Source organism: Pelobates fuscus, chromosome 11, assembly GCF_036172605.1.
Source record: "Pelobates fuscus isolate aPelFus1 chromosome 11, aPelFus1.pri, whole genome shotgun sequence".
NCBI lineage: Eukaryota > Metazoa > Chordata > Amphibia > Anura > Pelobatidae > Pelobates > Pelobates fuscus.
The window spans coordinates 45,697,918-45,723,801 of NC_086327.1; the positions used below are offsets into that span (position 1 = coordinate 45,697,918).

Here is a 25,884-nt window from a genome sequence, read left to right on the forward strand (position 1 = left end):
CCCCACCCTCAGGGTCCCACTCCCGCCGGGCTAAAGGGGGAGGAAGGGGGTTAAACACTCACCTTTCTCTGATTTTCACAGTGAGAAGACGCCAGCGTCCATAGGAAAGCACTGAGAATGCTTTCCTATGGACTGGCTGAATGCGTGCGCGGCTCTTGCTGCGCATGCGCATTCAGCCGATGACGACCGATGGAGGAGGAGAGTCCCCAGCGCCGAGGGAGCCGAGGTCGTCATCGGCTGAATGTGCGTGCGCGGCTCTTGCAAGAGCCGCGCACGCATGCAGCCAGTCCATAGGAAAGCATTTTGAATGCTTTCCTATTGACGCTGGCGTCTTCTCACTTTGAAAATCACAGTGAGAAGCGCGGAAGTGCCTCTAGCGGATGTCAATGAGACAGCCACTAGAGGCTGGATTAACCCATATGTAAACATAGCAGTTTCTCTGAAACTGCTATGTTTACAGCAGGCAGGGTTAATCCTAGATGGACCTGGCACCCAGACCACTTCATTAAGCTGAAGTGGTCTGGGTGCCTATAGTGGTCCTTTAACCCCTTAAGGACACATGACGTGTCTGACACGTCATGATTCCCTTTTATTCCAGAAGTTTGGTCCTTAAGGGGTTAAGTTTATGTGGGCAGCAAAAAAAAACAAAAACCTTTTGGTGTTGCGTGCCTCCATGCACCTCCAGGTACTCAACTGTCCAAACGCAGCCAATGCAACACTGACCAACACACACACAAACTCACTCACTGACAGACACACACACACACACACTCACTCACAGACAGACACACACTCACTGACTGACAGACACACACACTCACACTCACACACAGACACACATGGACAGACAGACACTCACAGACAGACACACAGACACACACACCCACACACACACACACACACACAGACACACTCACTGACAGACCCACACACACACACATACTCACTGACCGACAGTCACACACATACAGACACACTGACAGACACACACACACCTACTCACTGACAGACACACACATATTCACTGACAGACACACACACATACTCACTGACAGACACACACACATACACACTCAGACACACTGACAGACACATACAAACAATGACAGACACACACATACTCACAGACAGACACACACACACTCACTGACTGACACATACTCACTGACTGACACACACACTAAATGACAGACACACACACACACTGACAGACACAACCTACTCACTGACAGACACACACATACTCACTGACAGACAGACACACACACACACACACATATTCACTGACAGACAGACACACACACACACACACAGACACACACATACTCACTGACAGACACACACATACTCACTGACAGACACACACTCACTGATAGACACACACTCATACTGACAGACACACACTCACTGACAGACACACATATTTACACATTCTTCCACTCACATAATTTAATTAATTGTTCCCTTCCTTTGGGAGCTGGTGTGGGGATCTTCTGTCTGGAGATCTGCTTCCTGCTCCTCACTGCTCCCTTGCGCGGTTTAGTGATGCCGGGTGCTGGAATATGACGCCCGGCTTCACTACAGACGGCGCGCGCGATGGAGCAGTGAGGAGCAGGAACACTAAGCTCCCTCACTGGCCCTCCTCCCTGGCCAGGTAGGTTTTAGCAGAGTAGGCACCTGCAATGTGGAGAAAACTATAACTGCTATGTACTCGTGGGTCACTGGCCCGCAAAGATGGTCCGCAAAGATGGCACACAGACACACTCACTGACAGACCCACACACACACACATACTCACTGACCGACAGACACACACATACAGACACACTGACAGACACACACACACCTACTCACTGACAGACACACACATATTCACTGACAGACACACACACATACTCACTGACAGACACACACACATACACACTCAGACACACTGACAGACACATACAAACAATGACAGACACACACATACTCACAGACAGACACACACACACTCACTGACTGACACATACTCACTGACTGACACACACACTAAATGACAGACACACACACACACTGACAGACACAACCTACTCACTGACAGACACACACATACTCACTGACAGACAGACACACACACACACACACATATTCACTGACAGACAGACACACACACACACACACAGACACACACATACTCACTGACAGACACACACATACTCACTGACAGACACACACTCACTGATAGACACACACTCATACTGACAGACACACACTCACTGACAGACACACATATTTACACATTCTTCCACTCACATAATTTAATTAATTGTTCCCTTCCTTTGGGAGCTGGTGTGGGGATCTTCTGTCTGGAGATCTGCTTCCTGCTCCTCACTGCTCCCTTGCGCGGTTTAGTGATGCCGGGTGCTGGAATATGACGCCCGGCTTCACTACAGACGGCGCGCGCGATGGAGCAGTGAGGAGCAGGAACACTAAGCTCCCTCACTGGCCCTCCTCCCTGGCCAGGTAGGTTTTAGCAGAGTAGGCACCTGCAATGTGGAGAAAACTATAACTGCTATGTACTCGTGGGTCACTGGCCCGCAAAGATGGTCCGCAAAGATGGCCCTTATGGGCCGCGGGTTTGAAATGCTTGCTTTAGAGAGTTCAGAGAAGAGCTACTAAACTGGTTCATGGATTGCAGGATAAAACTTACCAGGAAAGGTAAAAGGAACTTAACATGTATAGTTTGGAGGAAGGACAAGACAGGGGGATATGACAGAAACATTTAAATACATAAAGGGAATCAACACAGTAAAGGAAGAGAATATATTTAAAAGAAGGAGAACTTACCACAACAAGAGGACATACTCTTAAATTAGAGGGGTAAAGGTTTAAAAATAATATCAGGAAGTATTACTTTACTGAGAGGGTAGTGGATGCATGGAAGAGCCTTTCAGCTGAAGTGGTAGAGGTTAACACAGTGAGGGAGTTTAAGCAAGCGTGGGATAGGCATAGGGCTATCCTAGACTTAAGATCAGGCCAGGGACTAATTGTATTTTGAAATATTGGGCAGACTAGATGGGCCGAATGGTTCTTATCTGCCGTCACATTCTATGTTTCTATGTTTCATAGAGATGCATTGATTTAATGCATCTCTATCAGGAGATGCTGATTGACCAGGGCTGTGTTTGGTTTGTTCTGGCTTTGCCCCTGATCTGCGTCTTTGACAAGCTCAGCCACAGATCACCACTTCTGATGATGCCAGCAGGCAGATCAGGGACAGAGTTAGCATCAGCAGGTTGGAATAACGGTACGATTTTACTATATTTAGGGGGGCAAGGGGAAGCGGGGGGGGGGAGCTAGATGGTATTTTTAACACTATAGGGTCAGGAATACATGTTTTTGTTCCTGACCGTATAGTGTTCCTTTAATATACTTCACTATTCTCTGTTTCTCTTTCTTTCCACTCCATTCTTCTACATGCAATGTTACTGGAAACCAATGTAGAACAAGGAATCACTCTTTGGGTTACACACTTAGCAACATAGTAATATAAGCAGAAAAAACACTTACCGGTGGCCCTGATAGCTAGTTTGACCATACTTGATCCAAATTAGATGACAGGCTCAGACAGACAGAAAGACAGATGGACATATAAACTCTTGTCATTTCTTGGCCATAGCACCTACTCGTCAATAGATTGGTACCTGTTTTCAGCTGGTCTAGGATTTTCATAACACCTTTCAGTTGCTGTTGGTAGCTATCTGCTAGACCAGAGGCCTCTTCCAGTTTTCCTTCAATATTCTTTAAGATTGTTCGATGCTCTTGATCCAGACGGACTCCTTGGGCTTTAAATGCATCCATTTCTTTTTTTATCTGTGACATAGAAATATTAGTAATGTGTGTTATTTATTAAAAGCAGGGGGCATTACAACTATTGCATTGAAAACATGGCCATGTTTGGGGGACACATCTAAATAGTCAAAACATTTATTTGAATAGGTGAATAATTAATTAGTTCTAAACTGGAATTAATTATTGAGATTACTTAAATGTGAATCCATGAGGGTGATAATACAATCTCACATGAGCCAAGAGTTCTCTTGGTCGGCAATCTGCATAATATCTCTAGTGAACATTACGATTTTACTGCTTCTTTCATTTTTAATATCATTGACACATGCATTCAATATAGAAGTTCATCATAGCTGGTCATAAAAACTGAAGTTTAGTAGAACAAAGCATTTCAGTGGAAATACATAGGGGATTTATTCACTAAGCAGTGATTGACATTTTTTATTAAAAAAATTTTTTAGAATGCAAACTAGTTCATAGTATGTTAATCAATAATACATTATGCAATAAGCAAGCAGCATCTGCACGAACATAAATATATGAATGAACATAAATCTGTTTTGGAAGAGTAGAGCTTGAATTGTATATAGCATGCCTAATAAGTCTAATACACTTTACAGAAGGTTTTAAAGGGACACTCCAGACCCTTAAACACTTAGATCCATCAGCAAGCTAAAGTGCTTTATGTTTGAAGAATGTGTCCTCTTTTTTCATTTTACAAAAACTTTTTAAATTTTAATACAAATGTGTACTTTTAGAAAAAAAAAACAACAACAAAAAAAGAACTTGTTACAGCCCCTTGCTGTCAATCAGACAACTGGTCCTGATTCTCTCTGTTTACTTAGCTCAGTGGAGCTAACTTTAAGAGGTAGACAATTGCCCAGAGCACCTGCCTTGCAAAGACTTCTCATTGAGCTGCATTGGGAAGTCTGTGGTATGACTGGAGAAGAAGGGGATATCTTGCAAAGCCTGCAGACAAAAGATTTGCATATTTTCCAAGCTGTTTTTAGATATACCCCTAATGAAAAAAAACACAAAATTAAATGTTCACATGATTTATTTGTGGGTATATCTACTAAATATTTTTTTTATTTTTTTTTATTATTTATTTATTTAGGCGGTAGAGGGTCCGTTCAAAGAATAAGCAAGCTTCTGTATTTATATAAACATAAAATATGCTGAAACAATCTCAATGTTATAAAATGGTCCACGGGATATTTCTAGGAGGACTGTTGTACTTCGGCTTGATGACACTGCCAGACTATGATAAGTATGTATGATATTCCTGAATCTGTGTGTATGTGACTGCACGGTGAAATGAGACTGTGCCCAAGAAATACAGAACACATGTCAGTAGTAATTGTTGGCAACAGAGTCATGGGGAACAATCTGTGTCTCTTAGCCACGATGAGACCTCTGTGAATGCACTGCCACGTGGCACATGTCGTACCAATGTAAGATGGGGGAATAGTGACATAATATCTTAAGGATCCAACAGCCTCCATCTGTGAAACCTTTTTATCACATGGTTCATGTACATAGCACTATCCACACAGAGATTTGTCTGTAATTTCCCACCCAGGACAAAGGTTGCCAGCCCTATCCAGCATCTTATGTTTAAAAGTTTTAGTATTAGCCAATAATTGATTTTGAACCATATGGCTATAACCATTGTTAAAGGACCATTCTGGACAACATAACGACTTCATCACAATGAAGCTGTTATGGTACGAGGAGCTCCTGGGCACTGTTTTAGTATGAGGGTTAAACTGAGCTGGTTTATAGAAAGAGAACAGAACAGACACGAAGGATTAATTGTCAGACACAATGGTATGACCAAGTGACTATAGAGGCTGACACTCTCTACAGGGTTGGCTGTGAGACACAGAGTTTTAATTAGAGGAACACTTTTGGGGGAGGACAGGAGGTGGAGCCAAATGTGGCGCTGGCCAATCAGCAACTCCTCATTGGGAAAATCCAGCATCTCCATGACATACCATCTGTATACATAATATTTATTTTTAATGAAATTGATATCTTACTTTTAGTACTTTAGAATATTATAATAATATTATAATAAGATTAATAAGAATAAGAGTGATCTAAATCTGGAGTATAAATGTAAATATAGACATTAGAGATAATACAAGATGTGTATACTCACCTCTGAGATCTGTTCAGTCAGTCTCTCTATTTCGTTATTCTGCTCATTAACATAGTTGAATAAGGCAAAATTCCGATCTTCCACTGCAAGAAAGATTAAGAATATGCTATATTTATCCTTGGATTTTCCGGATATTTTTTTAAAAGTTATTTTCAGGTGTACCCTATCAAATCCACCATGAAAGTGTATGTCAAGCTGTACGAAGCTGTACCAAATTGCTGTTAAATAAGAAGCCAATCCATCACAAAGCCTTACAAGATGAAAAATGATTTCTATAAATGTGTTTGTTACCTTAACCCAGGCATAGCTCTCCAGCTGTAGTGGAACTATAACCCTCATGACATTTAGTTAATCAAAGCATAATAGGGGTTGTAGTTTCACAACAGCTATAGCGTTACTTTTTGGGTGTTTATACTTTAACCCAAAGGTGCCCAAAAGGCAGATCTCCAGATGTTGTAGAGCTGCAACTCCCATGATGCTTTGCATCTTTTTAGAATGATTTTACAATGACAAAGCATCATGGAAGCTGTGGTTTTAAAACATCAGGGGAATGTCAGGGTGACGTATGACCTAACACGCAGAATTAAGTTAAAAAAAACAAGAAATGTATCACCGAGCCTGAGAATAGCTGGATTTAATGTACAAGAGAATAGTCAGGAACTAGCCGAGGTCAGGGACACAGAAAGAGACAATAACGAGGATACAAGCCAAAATCGACGAGGATGCGTGAAATACAGAATAGTCAAAATACAAGCCAAAGTCAAAATTCCAGTAGGGAAAACAAGATAAATGCAGTCTCTGATAACCACAAGTGGAAACCACGACAGGGCACTGAAGAACTAGTGATACAAGTTTAAATAGCTTACTGTAGGCTGTGATAGGCAGGTTCAAGTCACCTGACGTCGGAACATGCGTGACGTAAATGTGATGACACACACAAGATCCTGAGGAGGCAGGCTGAAAGCTAGCTGGATAAGAGGCGTGTGTGGATGTGGTGAGTGTAGGTGTAAAATGTGGTGTGGTAAAGGAAATGGATAAGGGGCTGGACTATATAAATAGGCAGTAATTTTGCCGCCTGACTTCAGCCATCTTAAAATAACGGTTTGGTAACAGCTTCTCACCCAACCTCTCTTTGTTGATGTTTGTGATATGTTGCTAACTTTCTTTTCTTGTCGCAGCTGGCGGGTATGGTCCTTGCCAAGCCGTGTTGAGGAAGAGTACAGGGAGAAAATGGAAGGTTGGCATGGGTCCCTCCCCTAACCTCTGGGAAAGGTTTTTACAAAAGGTCAGCCAGTGGTTAGCATGGTGGTTAGTGAAGGCCAAGTTGGAGGCCAGGTGGTGTTTTGGACGAGGGGGGAGGGCAGGTACCCCAGACTTGGTGATGGAATGGCTTGGCAAGGACGAGTTGGCAGTTAAATATTTATTGGTTAAAATATATTTGGTAATTTATAAATAAAAGCTGTGGCCTGTTTGATACCACAAAAGTATGTCTCAGGTTTTTATTGGGCGGTAACTGGTTGGTAAAGAAGGTTGGTCGCACTACACAATACCCACTACCTGCACACATGTCCGTGTCATTTTCTATTGCAGGACCTACTGTCATACGTGGTGAGAGTGCAACCAAAGGAGAACATGTAGCCTCCTGCACACCGAACCACCACGTGGGAATAACGCCGAAGGTAAGTATGACCCAAGGGCGGCATTACAATCAGGGGATCTACCCACTGGGCACCCCTGCTTTAACCTCTTGAAAGCCACCTAGAATTTTGTTTCAATGCAATACAAAAACCTGACTGATTTTGATTGTTAATATCAGTCATATGCACGTCCAGCATATTGAATTAAAAGAGAGTGAAGAAAATCATCAAATGCATATAACAAATTGTGTTTTTTCATCACATGATTGTAAGTCAACAGCCATATATCCTTGATTTGATTGTATTCATTAGTAAAATGGAGAATTAATTGACATTCACTCCGACTGACACCTTGCCGACAGCCAAAGACAAACAGCGCACTTAGTAATTGACAGCTGGCTTTAAAAAGTTATTGACATAAGGAGATCCACTTTACAATTCTCTTTTGTCATGATAAGATGACAAGATAAGATCAACATGTCAAAGGACGGTTCAATGGCAGAAGAAAGGAACACTCATTCTATTCATGTTCATCTGAAGGTGATAAAATGCTTATCAATAGAAATATGCGTGTTACATGATTGTTAATGAATAAAGAATATTAACCATCCTGAGAAGTGTGTGTGTTTAACCCCTTAAGGACACAACTTCAGAAATAAAAGGGAATCATGATGGAATATTACCGTCATGTGTCCTTAAGAGGTTAATGGTTCACACAAAACCTAGCATGTAACCACCCTTTGAAATAACAAAGACTGAACAAAAAAAATCCACAACTGCTGTTACTAGCTTTTTCTCAATAGAAAAGAACAAATCATTACATATTCAAATGAAATATGAGTATATCTATAGTGCAGAGATCATGTTAAAAAAATACTCAGTAACGTCCATATTTACTGTCAGGTTGTTGCTAGGGGGTGGGTGGCCTGGACTGGATCACTGTGTCTGATTTTAGTGCCATTTCATTGTTAGCCCCCCAGTCTCCTGATAAACTGCAAATAGAGTTGAGATTTCTATCTTGATATTACAATGTACAATAATGAGAGAGAAATAGCACCTCCAATTGCAGATTTTCCAGTAACCACTTTGACTGGTCCTGTCAGTTAAACAATTCCAACTTATCTCATGTAAAGTGATAATGTAGAATCAACACATATATATTAGCGAAAGGGCGTTTAATTCCATGAGTAACAATAAACCACTTCTCAAATTGACTACATTGCACGTGTGAAGGGAAAATACAGTTTTCCTAATGAAACTAGAGAGTGGCAGCAGGGGACCGGTGAGACAGTCCATGTATCAACTATGGATAGATATGGAAGTTAAAGGGGGATGTTCCAAGGTAGGAGCCTGAGCCCAGGGCTGAAAAGAAGGTTATCGAAAAAAATGGGATACAATGGAGATTTGCACATAGTAAAACTGTCTGCAATGTTCTATAGCCTCTATAGATTCAAGTGTGTAATAGGGGAGTCATATCCCCTGCCACATTTCACAAGGAGAGCATGCTGCCGGGGAAAGAGAGTCCGAGGAAATCCTAACCCAATTCCCTTATAAAGGTAACCACAATCTAGAGAAGGAGTTCCCCTCCAAGATTCTGCTATTCTAGAGAGAGGACATTTCAGACAGGCAAAAAAGATATGGGTCAGATAAACTCATACCATCATTTGACTGTGATCTCATAAGTAAAGTAAAATACATTCAAGGCCTTTTCCAAACCAAATAAAATAAGAAAATAGGTGACTCAGTGAGTTAAAGAAACATTTTGGTTAATGGATCTGGAAGGACTGAAATAAAAATCGCAATTTAAGGATTTTCATCTTACAATATTTATGCAACCCATCTACGAAAATTGTACCTTTTCCCCTCTCCTAAGGTCCTTTGAAATAGGGCAAAGGAGAGGGGAATAACTCTTCTCTAACCCACTCTTCTCATAACTTATTTAGCTCACCCATTAAGTCAAATCATTTTTGACAGATTTGACCTCTTACCTGGGATCCATCATGTGCCACTTCCCACCTCTACCACTAATGCCTGATGACACATTGGGTTAACTCCATAGTCACATGTATATCAGGGGAGTTCCCCATTCTACCTGTGATGGAGCAACTGACTCGTCTGCCTTCCTGAGGGTTAATGCATGCTGGCATTTACTTACTTCTGCTGCTTTTGAGATCCTGTTTTCTGGCTCCCTACCAACCATCCGGTCCTGTCCTGACCTGCAAAGCCTTTCCTGCTTGCTTCTAATCCAGCCATGTTAGCAACACTCCTGCTGCACTGGGATCTCTTCTTACAATTGAATAGTAAGAGGTATTACTTTTCCTGGAAAGACTGTTTATTATGTTCTCCGTTATACTTACCTGGCACTTCCATAAGCTCCTCTGCAGAACTAACTGCCTTCCTGTGCAACCTCACTGTGTTCCAGAACTAGCTGCCTTCTTGTGCAACCCCACTGTGTTCCAGAACTAGCTGCCTTCTTGTGCAAACCCACTGTGTTCCAGAGCTAGCTGCCTTCCTGTGCAAACCCAATGGGTTCCAGAACTAGCTGCCTTCCTGTGCAAACCCACTGTGTTCCAGAACTGGCTGCCTTCCTGTGCAAACCCACTGTGTTCCAGAACTGGCTGCCTTCCTGTGCAAACCCACTGTGTTCCAGAGCTAGCTGCCTTCCTGTGCAAGCCCGCTTTGTTCCAGAACTGGCTGCCTTCCTGTGCAAACCCACTGTGTTCCAGAACTAGCTGCCTTCCTGTGCAAACCCACTTTGTTCCAGAAATAGCTGCCTTCTTGTGCAAACCCACTGTGTTCCAGACCTAGCTGTTATCCTGTGGAAACCCACTGTGTTCCAGTACTAGCTGCCTTCTTGTGCAAACCCACTGTGTTCCAGAACTAGCTGCCTTCCAAACCCACTGTGTTTCAGAACTAGTTGCCTCCCTGTGCAAACCCAATGGGTTCCAGAACTAGCTGCTTTCCTGTGCAAACCCACTGTGCTCCAGAACTAGCTGCCTTCCTGTGCAAACCCACTGTGTTCCAAAGCTAGCTTCCTTCCTGTGCAAACCCACTGTGTTCCAGAACAAGTTGCCTTCTTGTGCAAACCCACTGTGTACCAGAACAAGCTTCCTTCCTGTGCAAACCCAATGGGTTTGAGAACTAGCTGCCTTCCTGTGCAAACCCACTGTGTTCCAGAACTAGCTGCCTTCTTGTGCAAACCCACTGTTTTCCAGAACTACCTTCCTTCCTGTGCAAACCCACTGTGTTCCAGAACTAGCTGCCTTCATGTGCAAAGCCACTGGTGGCTAAATATACTACTACAGCCATCTAACACTGTGAATGAGCCCCACCTTGTGGTCAATTACAAGTACTGCATTCCACATTGAATTATACTGCTTATTGTGTTACATTAATAAACCGCTATTTGGAAAGCTATTGATTGGCGTAACATTGGAGAGCCGGGAGCTCCTAAGTAGGAACTTCTGTTTGCTTTTCTGACCGATGTTCTGCAGTGCTAAGTCCTGCTTAGGAGCTCCTGGCTCTCCGGAATTAGTAGTAGAGGTGGGAGCGGCTTGCCGTAAGTTGCAGTGTTTATGGTGCAACCAGTGGTCCTTTAATAAGAAAGAATAAATCTTTTTTTTTTCTTCTAAAATTTAGATTTTTTTTTTTTTTTTTTTTTTTACCCTTTTTTGTTTATTTGGAAATTGAATATTTAAATTAAAATGTAATGGTCACCCAAACACTGACACTAATCATAAACTGTTCAAGATAGATAACAAGGATGGACTATGACCCGGGAATATATGTATTTCAAGGGTTGCCAGCTATGTAGTGAATAGTGTAAGAAAACTGAATTATGCCAATGAAGAATTTGCCAGTGTAGGTCTCTATGGCATACTGTGTACTAATCCAATCAAAGCATAATAGGAAGAAAACTTCCCACACAGTTCGTTTCACACATCAGTGCAATGCAACAGCTATACAAACCTGTTATTTATATCAACACCAGTAAATCTCCTTTACAGAAAGGAGAAGGAAATGAACAGTTCAAATAATGTTGAGGTGATATGGAATAAAGAGGATTGGTAAGTTTGAATATAATTGTTAAATGGAATAGGAAAAATTTGTGAAGTTGGTGAAAGAGATGGAATGATCACAGGTGGGGTAAAGGAATGGAAACTGAAATTTAAATGAAAAGTAATTAAGATATTTAATAAAGAAGGTGTGCTGGAGAGAATGACAAGCAGTACCGTATTAACAACATTATGGGCCCCCGGCTAAGCAGTGCACGGGAGCCCAGCTTACACAAATCATAAGAAAAAAAACAAATTATTGATAAAATTAGAATACATTCATACAATACACACACACGGACTGCTGAATACACACACACAGACTGCTGAATACTAGAGATGTCCCGAATAGTTCGCTGGCGAATAGTTCCCGGCAAACATAGCTTGTTCGTGTTCGCCACGGATGGCGAACATATGCGATGTTCGGTCCGCCCCCTATTCGTCATCATTGAGTAAACTTTGACCCTGTACCTCACAGTCAGCAGACACATTCCAGCCAGTCAGCAGCAGACCCTCCCTTCCAGACCCTCCCACCTCCTGGACAGCATCCATTTTAGATTCATTCGGAAGCTGCATTCTTTTTTTTTTTTTTTTAGACAGAAGTGTGTTATATTTGAGCATGCTAGGCTGAACGTGTGTATATCATGGCTAGTTTCACTGAGGGTAAAGTCTCTGGCTGAGTGCCGGGTTCGCGGTTTGAGGTGGTGGAAGCTTGTTTTGTCGGGTGGTCGGATCTGTCCCGGTGGTGCTTCACGTCCGGTGCGGGATTGTGGTGGCTTAAGGTGGAGGCGAGTGCTTGACGTGGGGCAGGCTCTGCATTTCTGTTTGTGCCTTCCGGTCCCGAATTCGACCCCTTTTGCGTTGGTGGATTTTAATGGGGACTGCTTCGCTTAGCTGTGGTGGAGCTTGTTGGGGCTGTGGTGGAGCTTGTTGGGGCTTCCTGCTTGTTATTTGCTTCCAAAATTGATTAAAGTTTGTCCAGCTTAGACTCAATATCCTGCCATGCTTTGCTGGTACCAGGAGGACACGCGGCTGCCGCCATATTGGGAGAGTCGCAGATGAGTATGTCAGCCTGGGCGGCTGTGCTCTGTGCGTCCATTAGCTCCAGACAGCCTCTCAGGGGTGGACCGGGTAACCCCCACCGGTCCGAGGGGGGGTAATGGAGCTCCTGCCGGGAAGTAGCTGCTTCTGGGCATCCCAGGATCGGGAGATCGGCCGCCTCTCCCGCCCGTTGAGCACCAGGCCACACTTGCCACGCGGAGGTAAGTAAGACTCTGTCGAGTTGCTGACCGCTATTAAGCATGTCGGGTCGGTCAGGTAGGAGCAACATTGCTGGGTCATCCCCTTCTGGGGTGAAATTCGCTTGTTGATAGCTGCTTAAAGTGAGATATTGAGGGAGCTCACACGAAGTGCGTCTTTCCTCCATGACAGCTAGGCCCCGCCCCCCGGCAGCTGCATTCTTAGTGAGAGGAGGGACAGTGTAGCTGCTGCTGATTTAATAGGGAAATCGATAGCTAGGCTAGTGTATTCAGTGTCCACTACAGTCCTGAAGGACTCATCAGATCTCTACTGTAAGGACAGCACCCCAAAAAGCCCTTTTTAGGGCTAGAACATTTTTTTTCCCCTGTGTAATCTAATTGCAGTTGCCTGCCTGCCAGCGTGTGTGTCAGGCTCACAGCGTATACTGTGCCCACTTGCCCAGTGCCACCACTCATATCTGGTGTCACAATAGCTTGCATTTAAAAAAAAAAAAAAAAACGTTTTTGACTGTAATATAATAGCAGTCAGTTTCCTTCACACGTGTGCGTTTCAGGGCCTGCCAGGGCACAGTGTCACACCAGTGCAACTCATATCTGGTGTAACAGTAGTGTACATTTAAAATAAAAATAACATTTTGACTGTAATAGATTGAATAGCAGTTAGTTGTCTGCAAGCGTGTGTGTCAGGCCTACAGCGTCTACTCTGCCAACTTCTGCCAGTGCACAGTGCCACTCATATCTGTTGTCACAGTAGCTTGCACGCATAGTACCACTAATCGAAAAAATGACAGGCAGAGGCGGGGCCGTCGTGGTCGTGGTGCTGTGATTCCCTTTGGCCCTAGAATAATGCTCAGTGTTCAGAGGCCACGTACCCTGAACTTGAAAAGTTCTGAGGACATAGTTGACTGGCTAACACAGGACACCCAATCTTCTACAGCTTCCGCTCGGACGCACCATCCTCCTCCAGCTTAGCTTCGGGCACCTCTCAAGTTACCACTCGCCCGCCTGCTGCCACCACCAACGCTAGCACCACAGCCGCTTTACTTGATCTGTCAGAGGAGTTATTTATACATCAGTTGGAAGAAATGAGTGATGCGCAACCATTATTGCCAGAGGATGTAGATAACAGGGATATGTCTCAGTCAGGCAGCATTATACACATGGACGTACGGTGTGATGATGATGATGTTGTCATCAGTGAGGACAAGGAACGGGACATGGCTAGCTTGGTATCCAACCTTGTGCAAATGCAAATGGGGAGTTTGCGGTTGTGCAAATGGACTGTTTGCGGTTGTTTGCGGTTCGTTAAACGGGGAGTTTGGTCTGTCACTGTGAAGCGGGCGTAACCCTTACACTACCTGATCGATACAACATCATACCTGATGTTTTAAAGCACGTTATTCCAAACAATTTAGGAATGTTAGGTGATTTATGCCCTTTATGGATTAAAACCAGACTCTGCATCAACTATGTAATTTTTCATGGGAGTTTTGCCATGGATCCCCCTCCGGCATGCCACAGTCCAGGTGTTAGTCCCCTTGAAACAACTTTTCCATCACTATTGTGGCCAGAAAGAGTCCCTGTGGGTTTTAAAATTCGCCTGCCTGTTGAAGTCTATGGCGGTTCGCCCGGTTCGCCTGTTCGCAAACATTTGTGGAAGTTCGCGTTCGCCATTCGCGAACGGAAAATTTTATGTTTGCGACATCTCTACTGAATACACACACACAGACTGCTGAGTACACACACAGACTGCTGAGTACACACATACACAGACTGCTGAGTATACATGCAGACTGCTGAGTACATACACACAGACTGCTGACTGCTGAGTACAAGCACGCAGACTGCTGAATACACACATGCAGACTGCTGAACACACACACAGACTGCTGAACACACAGAACACAAACACAGACTGCTGAAAACACACTGACAGACAATGACAGGTGCAGTGTGTGTGTGTAAGGGTGCTGTGTGTGTGTGTGTGAGGGGTGCTGTGTGTGTGAGAGGTTCTGTGTGTGAAGGGTGCTGTATGTGAGGGGGGTGCATAGGGATTTTTGTTTTTATTTAAAATAAATGTCTCTCCCCACTTCTTATTACCTTTCGTGAAGAAGAGGGGACACAGACAGTCCTGGTGGTCCGGTGGTGAGTACTATAGACCTACAGCCTGCATGCCATCTTCACTCTTCCAGTAAGCAGAATGCTGTGTTGGAGCATTGCCATGGCAACGCACGGCAACGCTCAGACCAGCATGCTTGTGGGAGGAACTGCCTCCCAGGTCCTCCCTCTCTTGCAGCCCTGGACCTCCCTCCCTTTCTCCCTCTCCCACTAACCAAGGGCTTTTGGGCCGGTTAGGGAGACCTTTGATCTCCCCCCCCTGGCTCGACAGGGCCCTAAGCAAGTAAGCAGGGCCGGCTTACGTGGGCCGGCAGGGTAGATCGAAAGATCTCCCCTGTCGGCCTGGGCACATGGGCATCGCGCTGGGGCCCCCATCCTTGTGGGACCCCCAGGCAAGTGCCCAGTATGCCCATGCGGAAAGACGGCCCTGATGACAAAATGGTATAAAATTAAGAAACAAAAGATTCTGGGGTCTAGAAGGATTTTTTGCTAGTTTGTTGCAAAATTGGAAAGCGTTTCAACGTTTCAAACTTTTTTTGTTTTTTCCATCTTTTAGATCAACAGCAAAAAAGAGATGCGAGAAAGGCTGAACCTGATGGACTCTTTTCAGCCTATGTAACTATGTAATATTTACTGACAGAAAGATACATGTTACACGACACAACACTTCGCATGTACAGAAAGTGATGAGTATGCAGTAATAAAATATGATGTCTGGATTCATACCAACTGTGAACAATAAATTATATAATAGACTGCCCAGTGTTTATATATCCATGTACAGAAAGTGATCTCTATGTAATAAATATTGTGCTGCATGCACTTATACCTACAGAAGATAATGTATTAACTAACAATTTGCATGGTGCTTATTATACATGCACATGAAATGATATATATAATACATTTTCATTTGCTCACACATCATAAAGTCATGTATTACCAACAATGACCATCTAAAGATTTATTGTATTAAAGGGACACTATAGTCACCTGAACAACTTTAGCTTAATGAAGCAGTTTTGGTGTATACAACATGCCCCTGCAGCCTCACTGCTCAATCCTCTGCCATTTAGGAGTTAAATCCCTTTGTTTATGAACCCTAGTCACACCTCCCTGCATGTGACTTGCACAGCCTTCCATAAACACTTCCTGTAAAGAGAGCCTTATTTAGGCTTTCTTTATTGCAAGTTCTGTTTAATTAAGATTTTCGTATCCCCTGCTATGTTAATAGCTTGCTAGACCCTGCAAGAGCCTCATGTATGTGATCAACGTTCAATTTAGAGATGGAGATACAATTATTTAATGTAAATTACATCTGTTTGAAAGTGAAACCAGTTTTTTTTTCATGCAGGCTCTGTCAATCAAAGCCAGGAGAGGTGTGGCTAGGGCTGCATAAACAGAAACAAAGTGATGTAACTCCCAAATGACAGTGAATTGAGCAGTGAAATTGCAGGGGAATGATCTATACACTAAAACTGCTTTATTTAGCTAAAGTAATTTAGGTGACTATAGTGTTCCTTTAATAAAATGAGTTGTGTAAGTAATAAATCAAGTTTCCTGCATTTATACTGACTTGAGATATATTTATTAATCAATCACATGTCATGCTTTTATGCAGTTACATAAAGCTACAGCTACATATAGTGATGGTTATGTGTATCATAAATGGAATGATGCATGTAATTCTACTGATAGATATGGATGTTTTTTTTGTAATAGCCTGTGTGTACCATGTAATATGATTTCTTAAAATAAGGATAGAAAATGTAAAGATGAACACAAAATTAATAAGAGATGATGAGAGTCATAGTAAATATAGCCCACTTTTTGAAAATGGAAAACTGCTTAAATGTGCTGGAGGTGAGAGGGTCTTAATTACCGGTAAGTTACGAGGGGAAATAGGTGACCTGGTTGGATTAGGGGTTGGTATGTTTGGAGGGGAGCTGTCCTTTGAAACTTTGACTTAGTATGTACCAAGGTAACATAAGTACGACATAAGGTTGTTTGATAAAAGGTAAGTTGACTACAACAATTCTTGCATTTGTACATTACGGCTGAGGTGTCCATGACCTTGTCTCCATCTCCTCATGCACTGAGCAATGGGAAGCGCATTGACACAACAAGAGTTCCAGCTTCTAGATATGCCTGGTGGTCTGGAACTGAAGAACTGTGTATCATTAAGATTTGCTGAACTGAAAAAAGGCTTGTCATAGAACCCAAAGTGAAATAATTCTGAATGGGTCTGCATAGGTGCCAACAATTCTGAATTTACTGACACGGTCCTGGATTCTGGGGTACTGTACAAGCAAATCTAGGTATGTGGGGTAGATTTCAAGATATGTAAAGGGACTGCCAACTATGACCATATACAGGACTCTACAGCTGCACTCCATTACCCTTTTTTACCCTTTTTTTATTGCATAAAAACAAAACAAAAAAACAATCAGACTGTGGTATGATTTGGTTGTTGTTGTGTAGGTCTAATTGTGATTGTTATATACTTGTTTTAAGTCAGGTCATTGAGAAGGGGCACAGGTGTGCTCTAGCCCAGAGTGCCTGCTAGTTCTGCGAGCTCCGCAGAGAAGAAAGCCTCCCTGGCTGTCTAAGTGTTCTAATGAAATCACCACTTTTAGGAATTGTCACAAATATGACAGACACATAATGCACTTCAGCAAGTGGAAGTGCAGTAATTGTCAAGAATGTTCCTTTAAGCGAAAAACTTGTGCTATTCTGGAGAAATTTGATAAATAAGAGGCAATCACCTTTAGAATCCTATAGAACAGGGGTGTCCAAAAGGTAGATCTCCAGATGATCTAAAACTACATCTACTATGATGCCTTGTCATTCTAAAGGCATGCAAAGCGTCATGGGAGTTGTAGTTCTACAATATCTGGGGATCTACCTTTTGGGAACCCGTGCTATAGAATGTCTCTCAGCACTTAGCACTCAGAATAGCACCTGTTTTGCATTGATAAATCTCTTCTGTTTCATATACTATCTACAGCTTATTCACCATGTGTGCCAGATGCTGGCCCAGGTAGAATAGTGGGAAATATAAAATACTAACCAGGATGGAATTCATTATTTACTATACTATACATACAGAAATTGGTGGCACAGATTAAATGTGCTGTAAAAAAATGTGCCCAAATATATATCTGGGGGGGCGTGTCCGGCAGCCGACCAAGATGGCAGTGTGAACCCGGAGCTCCTCGTGGCACCCGCACCGAAACCGCACCAACCAGCTCATCCCGCTCGCAGCACACACCAAATGGGACGCACAAAGAAGCTTACCGACACGGGAGGCACCCCGAGGCCCGCGGGTCCCGGAGGGGACCACACAATCATGTCCTACATGCACCCCGCTACCCGCGCGCAATCCCCGCAGCCGGAAATGGAGGCCGCAAACCAAGCGACGGACTCCACTCCATCCACCCCGGCCAGGCGCTCACCAGCCTTATCTGCTGCCTCAGAACCCCAGATGCAGTAGGAGGAGGGATGGAGGGAGATACTGCCCAACGTCCTAATGAAAACGGACATTGAGGCCCTCTCAGACCGCCTAGGCCGGGTGGTACGTGAGGAGGTGTCCCAACTCCGGGCAGATATGGCTAACATGGAGGCCCGCATGTCCGTGGCGGAGGCAGAGACAAAGGCCCTCCGGACAGATTTGGAGCACACCAACACGACTGTCACGGGCCAAGAAGCAGACATGGCGTACCTGACCACGTGGGTGGACGACCTGGACAACCGCGCCCGCAGGCTGAACTTACGCGTCCGCGGGGTGAGAGAAGGAGGCCCGGCGGAGAATATCCCTGACATCCTGAGACAACTATTCGCACAGGTACTGGGGGGTCAGCAGATACCCAGAATAGGCCTAGTGAGGGCACACAGGGCCCTAAGACCCATGCCGGCCCCAGAAGACCAGCCCAGGGACATCATTTGCTGCCTAGATAATTACCAGCTAAAGGAGGAAATACTGCGCACAGCACGCCGCATGGGAACCATACGCCAAGAGGGGCAAAGCATATCCATCTACCAAGACCTGTCCCGCTATACACTACAAGCAAGGCGAGCTTTACGCCCTGTGACCTCGGCGCTACAACAAGCAGGAATTCCGTACCGATGGGGCTACCCATTTTCCCTGACAGCCAGACAGGGCCCGGATCAACTAACGCTGAGAAAAGCAGAAGAAGTCCCAAGCTTTCTACGCACCCTAGGCCTCCCGCCAATACAGGTACCCGATTGGCTAACAAGGTCATTCCTCCAGCAACCACCAGGACTGCAGCAACCACGCAGACAGGACCAAAACCCTCAAGGGCCCCAGCACCAACGCCGCCGCGACTGGAACCCAGGCCAGGCGAGGCGTGAGCGGTAAACAGACCATCAAACAACCAGGGGGGGACTCAAGGGCGGCAGAGAGAACACACCGAACTGTGAGTACCAACTATAGACGCACACACAAGTACAAGCTAGAAAGATTGGGGCGGGAAAGGGTAACCGGGAGGCCTGAGGGGACTACCGCATAATACCACACGCAACTTTGAACTAGAAGGGAGGGAACTGGACTATTGGGGAGGGGAATGGGAACACGGGTCGGGCCAGGCCAAGGGGCCAAAGAGGTTATGGACGAACTAACACCTGACGCCCAAGCTCTACGGAACCGCATGGCACACAGGAAGGACACAGAATGCACGCACAAATGAAGCCACACTAGGGACGGGAGGGAGGGCCAGGGGAAAAGGGCAGGGAGGGAAGGGCACGGGCTCCGCGAGCACAAAGTGCGAACACAGAAGGCAGTAAGCACACAGAGGGAGGGGGGAGGAAGGAGGGCAGGGGGAAGAAAGGGGGGAAAGGGGAGACAGAGAGAGCACGAAAGAGGCAAGGAGAGGGGGGAGGAAGGGAAGGTATGGAGGAGGGAGGGAGGGGATCACTACAACCCTAATGCTAGTCCTGGGGCGCCCTAGGAATGGCGAGAGGGGAATGGGAGACCACAGGCAACAAGAGCAGATGAGGGGAGACAAAACGAACTACAAAGCAGTTAAGGGGTTATAATCTATGCATGCTTGCTATTTGTGATATATCTGATGTCTAAAATGCCACACGCACACTGCACCCGCCAGGCACACACAGCGCCTCAATGCCCACAGACGTGGCGCCAGCAGGTCCTTTGACTAGTGCTCCCACATACTCGATAGGCGGACCTACTGCATGATATGAAACAGAGACTCCCTAAGACGCCACAAAGGCAAAAACCGCCCCACCACGACCCCAGTTCTCCAAATATCAGTATTAGAGACGCTAAACGAAGTACGCTATAGTACCCCCCCAAGGCAGACCCGAGTGACCAGCCGCCCCACGACCCCGACAAACTACTGAGAACAACCAAACCACCACGGCACACGACCGACCACCAAAAACTATGCAAGGCCCACGGATCATGGGCCCCCCCCCCCCCGGTAGGACCGCGCCAGCGCATAGGCTGACAGGGCGACCACCCCACCAGAACACCATAAGGCAGCTCAGAAACCAGCACCACCACGCACTAACGTACACCAAACGACCCATCCACGCACCACACCGAGAGAACGAGCGGATGCTCCGATCACATAGCCACTAAAGAGACGGGAATCCACACACCAAATCATAATCCAAAACACAAACACCCCTACGGACTCGGTAGGGAAAGCTCAGGCACACGGCTAGACTCCCCCGCAGGACCAGGACACACGGCCCCCTTCGCAGGAAGGGACGCACACACCCTAAAGACGACTAGGTCCCACCGACAGGCCGGACACTCAGTCGCACCGACGGGTTAATTGTCCATTACCCTACACGGACACTGACCCCCAGAGGCAGTGCATACACACACAAGGCAGATACACCACCCACACGCACACACATCTACACGAAGCAACCCGCACAAACACCCGCAAGCCCAACATCACCCACCTCCTTCTGCCCCCATCCCCAGCCAAATCCACCAGTCCCCCTGGGCCGCCCATGGGATGCCGGCCCCGGGGCCAAACGGATTCACGCGGGAGGACCTGACTATCGTCTCGTACAACGTGCACGGACTGAACATCAGGGAAAAACGAACGAGACTATTACGAGACCTAAAACAATACAAGGCGTCAATAGCCTTCCTGCAAGAAACCCACTTTCAGGAGAGTAGAGCACCAGCCCTGAAAGACCGCAATTTCCATGTGGGATACTTCAGTAACAACCCGGACAAGCGCACGCAGGGAGTCGGCATTCTCTTCTCCAGACGTATCCCATACGCAGAAAAAGCTACCATCAGATGCAGCCAAGGTAGGTATGTTTTCACCAAAGGCACAATCCTGGACCAAACATACACATTCGCCAATGTGTATGCCCCGAACACTAAGCAACACCAATTCCTCGGACGCGCACTGAATACGCTGATGAAATTCACAGAAGGTACACTAATAATTGGCGGAGACCTAAATCTGGCATTACACCCGGACCAAGATTCCTCGTCCCCACAAAGCGCAACCCCACACAACAGATATGCGAACACCCTGCGCCTCCTCCATCACCACCAATTGGCAGACTGCTGGCGGGCGTTGCACCCAACAGACCGCGATTATACTTTCTACTCCAGGACCCACGCAACATACACGAGGCTCGACTACTTCCTCACACCGCACCCGAACCTGACTCTGCTCACCGCCGCAGAGATCCTACCGATGACATGGTCAGACCACTGCCCAATCCGCATACGGCTGAAATCACAGCTGTTCAGACCCAAACAAATGTCGTGGCGGCTGAACGAATCGCTGCTTTCCAACACGACAGTGGTAGATAAAATCAGCGACTCCATACGAACATACTTTGTGGAAAACGAAACCGACGACGTAACGCCACTGACGTGTTGGGAGGCACACAAAACTGTGATCCGAGGCCAGATCATAGCACTCAGCGCATCACGCAAAAAGAAGGCGATACAAGAGATAACCGACCTCGGCCGAGACATAGCAACCCTAGTGGCGCGACATAAACGCACCCTGGACGCGACAACATATAGAGACCTGATAACCAAACGTGATCAACTCACCACACATCTCAACCGCTCGATACAACGCTCATACCAACACTTCAAACACATGATACATGAACACGGGGACAAATGCGGGAGACTACTTGCAAACCTCCTCAAACAGCGCAGGACCCAACTCTACATCCCGAAAATCAAGGACGCCAGACAGCAACTCAGACACAGTCCGCACCACATATCCGCAACATTCCGAGCATACTACCAGAACCTGTATAACCTCCGCCAAACAGCCCCAGGAGCTCCACGGCCGAACATCACTGAAAATACCTGGTCTCCGTGAACGTGCCCGACATAGGCGACATAGCACGGGAAGCGTTAGAAGCACCCATAACACCAGAGGACATAGCATATGCTATCAAGAGGGCGAAAACTGGCAGAGCCCCAGGACCGGACGGCCTTCCCCTCCAATATTACAAAACATTTACGCAGGTAACGACACCGAAACTCCTGGTGGCACTTAATTCCATCCAAGAAGGAGCCACACCGACGGCCCAATTCACCTCGGCCAACATCACCCTACTCCCGAAGGAAGGGAAGGACCCAACACTGTGCCCCAGCTACCGCCCGATATCTGTGTTAAACACGGACCTCAAACTTCTCGCAAGCATCCTCGCGACCAGACTGGCGCCACTGCTCCCCGCGTCAATCCACCCAGACCAAACGGGATTCATCCCAGGCAGGGAAGTGAGGGACAACACCATCAGAGCCCTTAATATCATAGCCCACGCCAAGACGCTAAAGACGCCGGTACTACTCCTGTCTACAGACGCAGAAAAAGCGTTTGACAGAGTGGACTGGGACATGATGTTCGCAACACTGCGGAAGTTCGGCGCCGGGGCGAAGTTCCTCACCTGGGTGATGGCACTCTACACTGACCCGTCAGCAAGGCTCAGGATCAACGGCGCACTATCGGACCCATTCCGCATCCTCAACGGAACCAGGCAAGGATGCCCGCTCTCACCCTTACTGTTTGCTATGACGCTGGAGCCCTTTCTTAATAAGATCAGACAGAACGCGGACATACAAGGAATAGAGATCGGAAACACGCACCACAAAATCATGGCGTACGCGGACGACCTGTTGTTTGTAGTCACGAACCCAGAGACCTCCCTCAGCGCAATACAGACAGAATTTGAACTATATTGACGACTTTCGAATCTCCAAATCAATCACTCCAAGTCAGAGATCCTAAACTTAACGGTCAACCACGCATTGAAAACAACGATCCAGAGACAACACCCATACCGCTGGTGCGACCACAGAATGAGGTACCTGGGGGTCTGGCTCACACCCATCCCAGCAGACCTATACGCCCAAAACTACCTCCCAATGTTGAGAAGAGCAACGGAGGAACTGCACAAATGGAGCTCATACTACATATCATGGCTAGGACGGGTGAACGCGGTCAAGATGACGCTGCTTCCCAAGCTACTGTTCATATTCCAAACAGTCCCGATAACAACTCCACCATCATTTTTTACGGCACTGAAAACGGAAGTCCGCAAATTTATATGGAAAGGCAGGTCCCCCCGTATAGCACATGCCCAACTAATCCTACCCAAACTACGGGGGGGATTGGCAATGCCGGACTTTGAGAAATACCACCACGCGGCACACCTCACGAGAATCATCAGTTGGACGGTAGCAAGCGGCACGAAACTGTGGACCCAACTAGAATCAGACACGACCAACTGCGACCTCAGGACACTACCTTGGATCCCAAAAGCCACATACAAACACAAACACATCACCAACCCATTCGTGGCGGCCACCATGCAAGTCTGGCACAGACAGGGCACGAAACAGTACCTGACGACAGACCCCGGCCCACTCCTCCCCTTGAGAGGCAACCCAGACTTCCCGGCAGGAGACATGGGCCCAACTCCGCACCCAATAGGACACAAGCCAATCATCCGCATAAAAGACATCCTCCGAAACCCCTTCGATATCCGACCACTACATGAACTATTCCCGGACAGACCACTTACCTTCGCACACACACTCCAGAGAGCGCAAATGACACAATACGCCCGATCCATCCCCCAGAAACCATCCCTCCTGAGGGAACCGACCACGTTCGAACACCTCTGTTTGCAAGACCAAGAACCATCCCGAGCCATATAACAGATTTACCAGACCCTAATCACGAGCAGATACCTACTGGCACCCCCATGCATCAGACAATGGGAAGAGGACCTAGACGAGCCCATGACAGAGGCAGACTGGGACACGGTCATCACCTTGATACAGAAGACACCGGGCTCAGCACGCCTACAGGAAAATTCCTACAAGATCCTCACTCGGTGGTACCTGACACCATCAATGCTCCACGCAAGGAACCCAGAGGTGCCAGACACCTGCTGGAGATGCGAGGAGGCAGTAGGCACATTCAAGCACATTTGGTGGTCGTGCCCCAAGATCCGTCCATACTGGGAGACGATTGGGAAGACTATACACAAAGTAACAGATTAATTACTACCAGAGACCCCAGCTGCCTTCCTCCTACACAAAACCACCATGCCAACACCGGCATACGTCAGATCCATCGTCCCCAGACTGCTCAACGCGGCCAAGGCAACTATCCCCATCTACTGGAAACAAACAGCTACGCCCCCACTGAAACGATGGGTAGCAGAAGTGGAAGCGACGCGAACATTCGAAGACGTGAAAGCCGTCACCACGCGACAAAGAGACCAATACACACAACGCTGGTTCTACTGGCTACGCCACACCACGTCCGACCCCTTCCAAAGCCGCCTTGCGGCAGACACCCCCGAGAGGAACGAGCAAGAAAACGGCAGGCCAGAGCGGGGAGCCGAGAGACCCGGGGGCTGAGCAGAACGGGGCGGGAACGGGGGACTGGATAACAGGCCACCAACCCGCAACCCCCTCACAAACCCTCCAGGGACACGGCCACACACACCTACACTCGAAAAATGACCTCAGACACAAAAGATAGTCACATAACCAGGCGATGAGAAAGGAGACACACAATACGACAATGAACAACCACATGCTGAGGAGACACAAGCAAGACATACCAACCACACACAACACAGATGCCTGAGAATTTACTGAGGGGCTACAGCGACCAAAAATAGACAGAACAAGACGAAACAACGCAACACACACAACCCACATTACCGCCTAGAACACAGGAGGCACGGGCCACATAACCAAACCCACTAGAAAGTTGGGATGCACACGAAATAGCAACAGACCCGGCACAACACATGACAACAAGCAGGGAAACAAGACGGGACAGGGGGAACCACGTCCGAGACATGCGGGAAAGACGCAGTCAGAACGATAACAAACCAGACGCCCGAAATGCGCCAAGCAATCATACCACACACCTGAACAACACTGAACCACACACAGCCCTAAGAACATGTTAAGCACACGCGGCGCTGACAGACTCCACTATATTTATTTATTTATTATTTATTATTGCCATTTATATAGCGCCAACAGATTCCGTAGCGCTTTACAATATTATGAGAGGGGGATTTAACTATAAATAGGACAATTACAAATAAACTTACAGGAACAATAGGTTGAAGAGGACCCTGCTCAAACGAGCTTACATTCTATAGGAGGTGGGGTGTAAAACACATTAGGACAGGAATTTACAATCAAATAAGGTGGGCTGCCCTTTAGGAGAGGGCAAGAGACAGGTATGTGAGGTAAGGGTTAGTCTTGGAGGCCATAAGCTTTCCTAAAGAGATGGGTTTTAAGG

At 46.3% G+C, this 25,884-nt stretch overlaps 1 protein-coding gene across 2 annotated transcripts in view; it reads right to left on the bottom strand.

The window, feature by feature from the left end:
* The window catches only part of ODAD1 (outer dynein arm docking complex subunit 1), a 93,975-nt gene that overhangs the window by 30,755 nt on the left and 37,336 nt on the right, over nt 1-25,884 (bottom strand). For both annotated transcript variants that reach the window (XM_063437135.1, XM_063437134.1), the window contains exons 10-11: nt 5,999-6,081; nt 3,687-3,855 (exon numbers count right to left, since the gene is read on the bottom strand). In XM_063437135.1, coding sequence (XP_063293205.1) covers nt 3,687-3,855; nt 5,999-6,081 — 252 coding nt within the window. The remainder of the gene's footprint in view (nt 1-3,686; nt 3,856-5,998; nt 6,082-25,884) is intronic.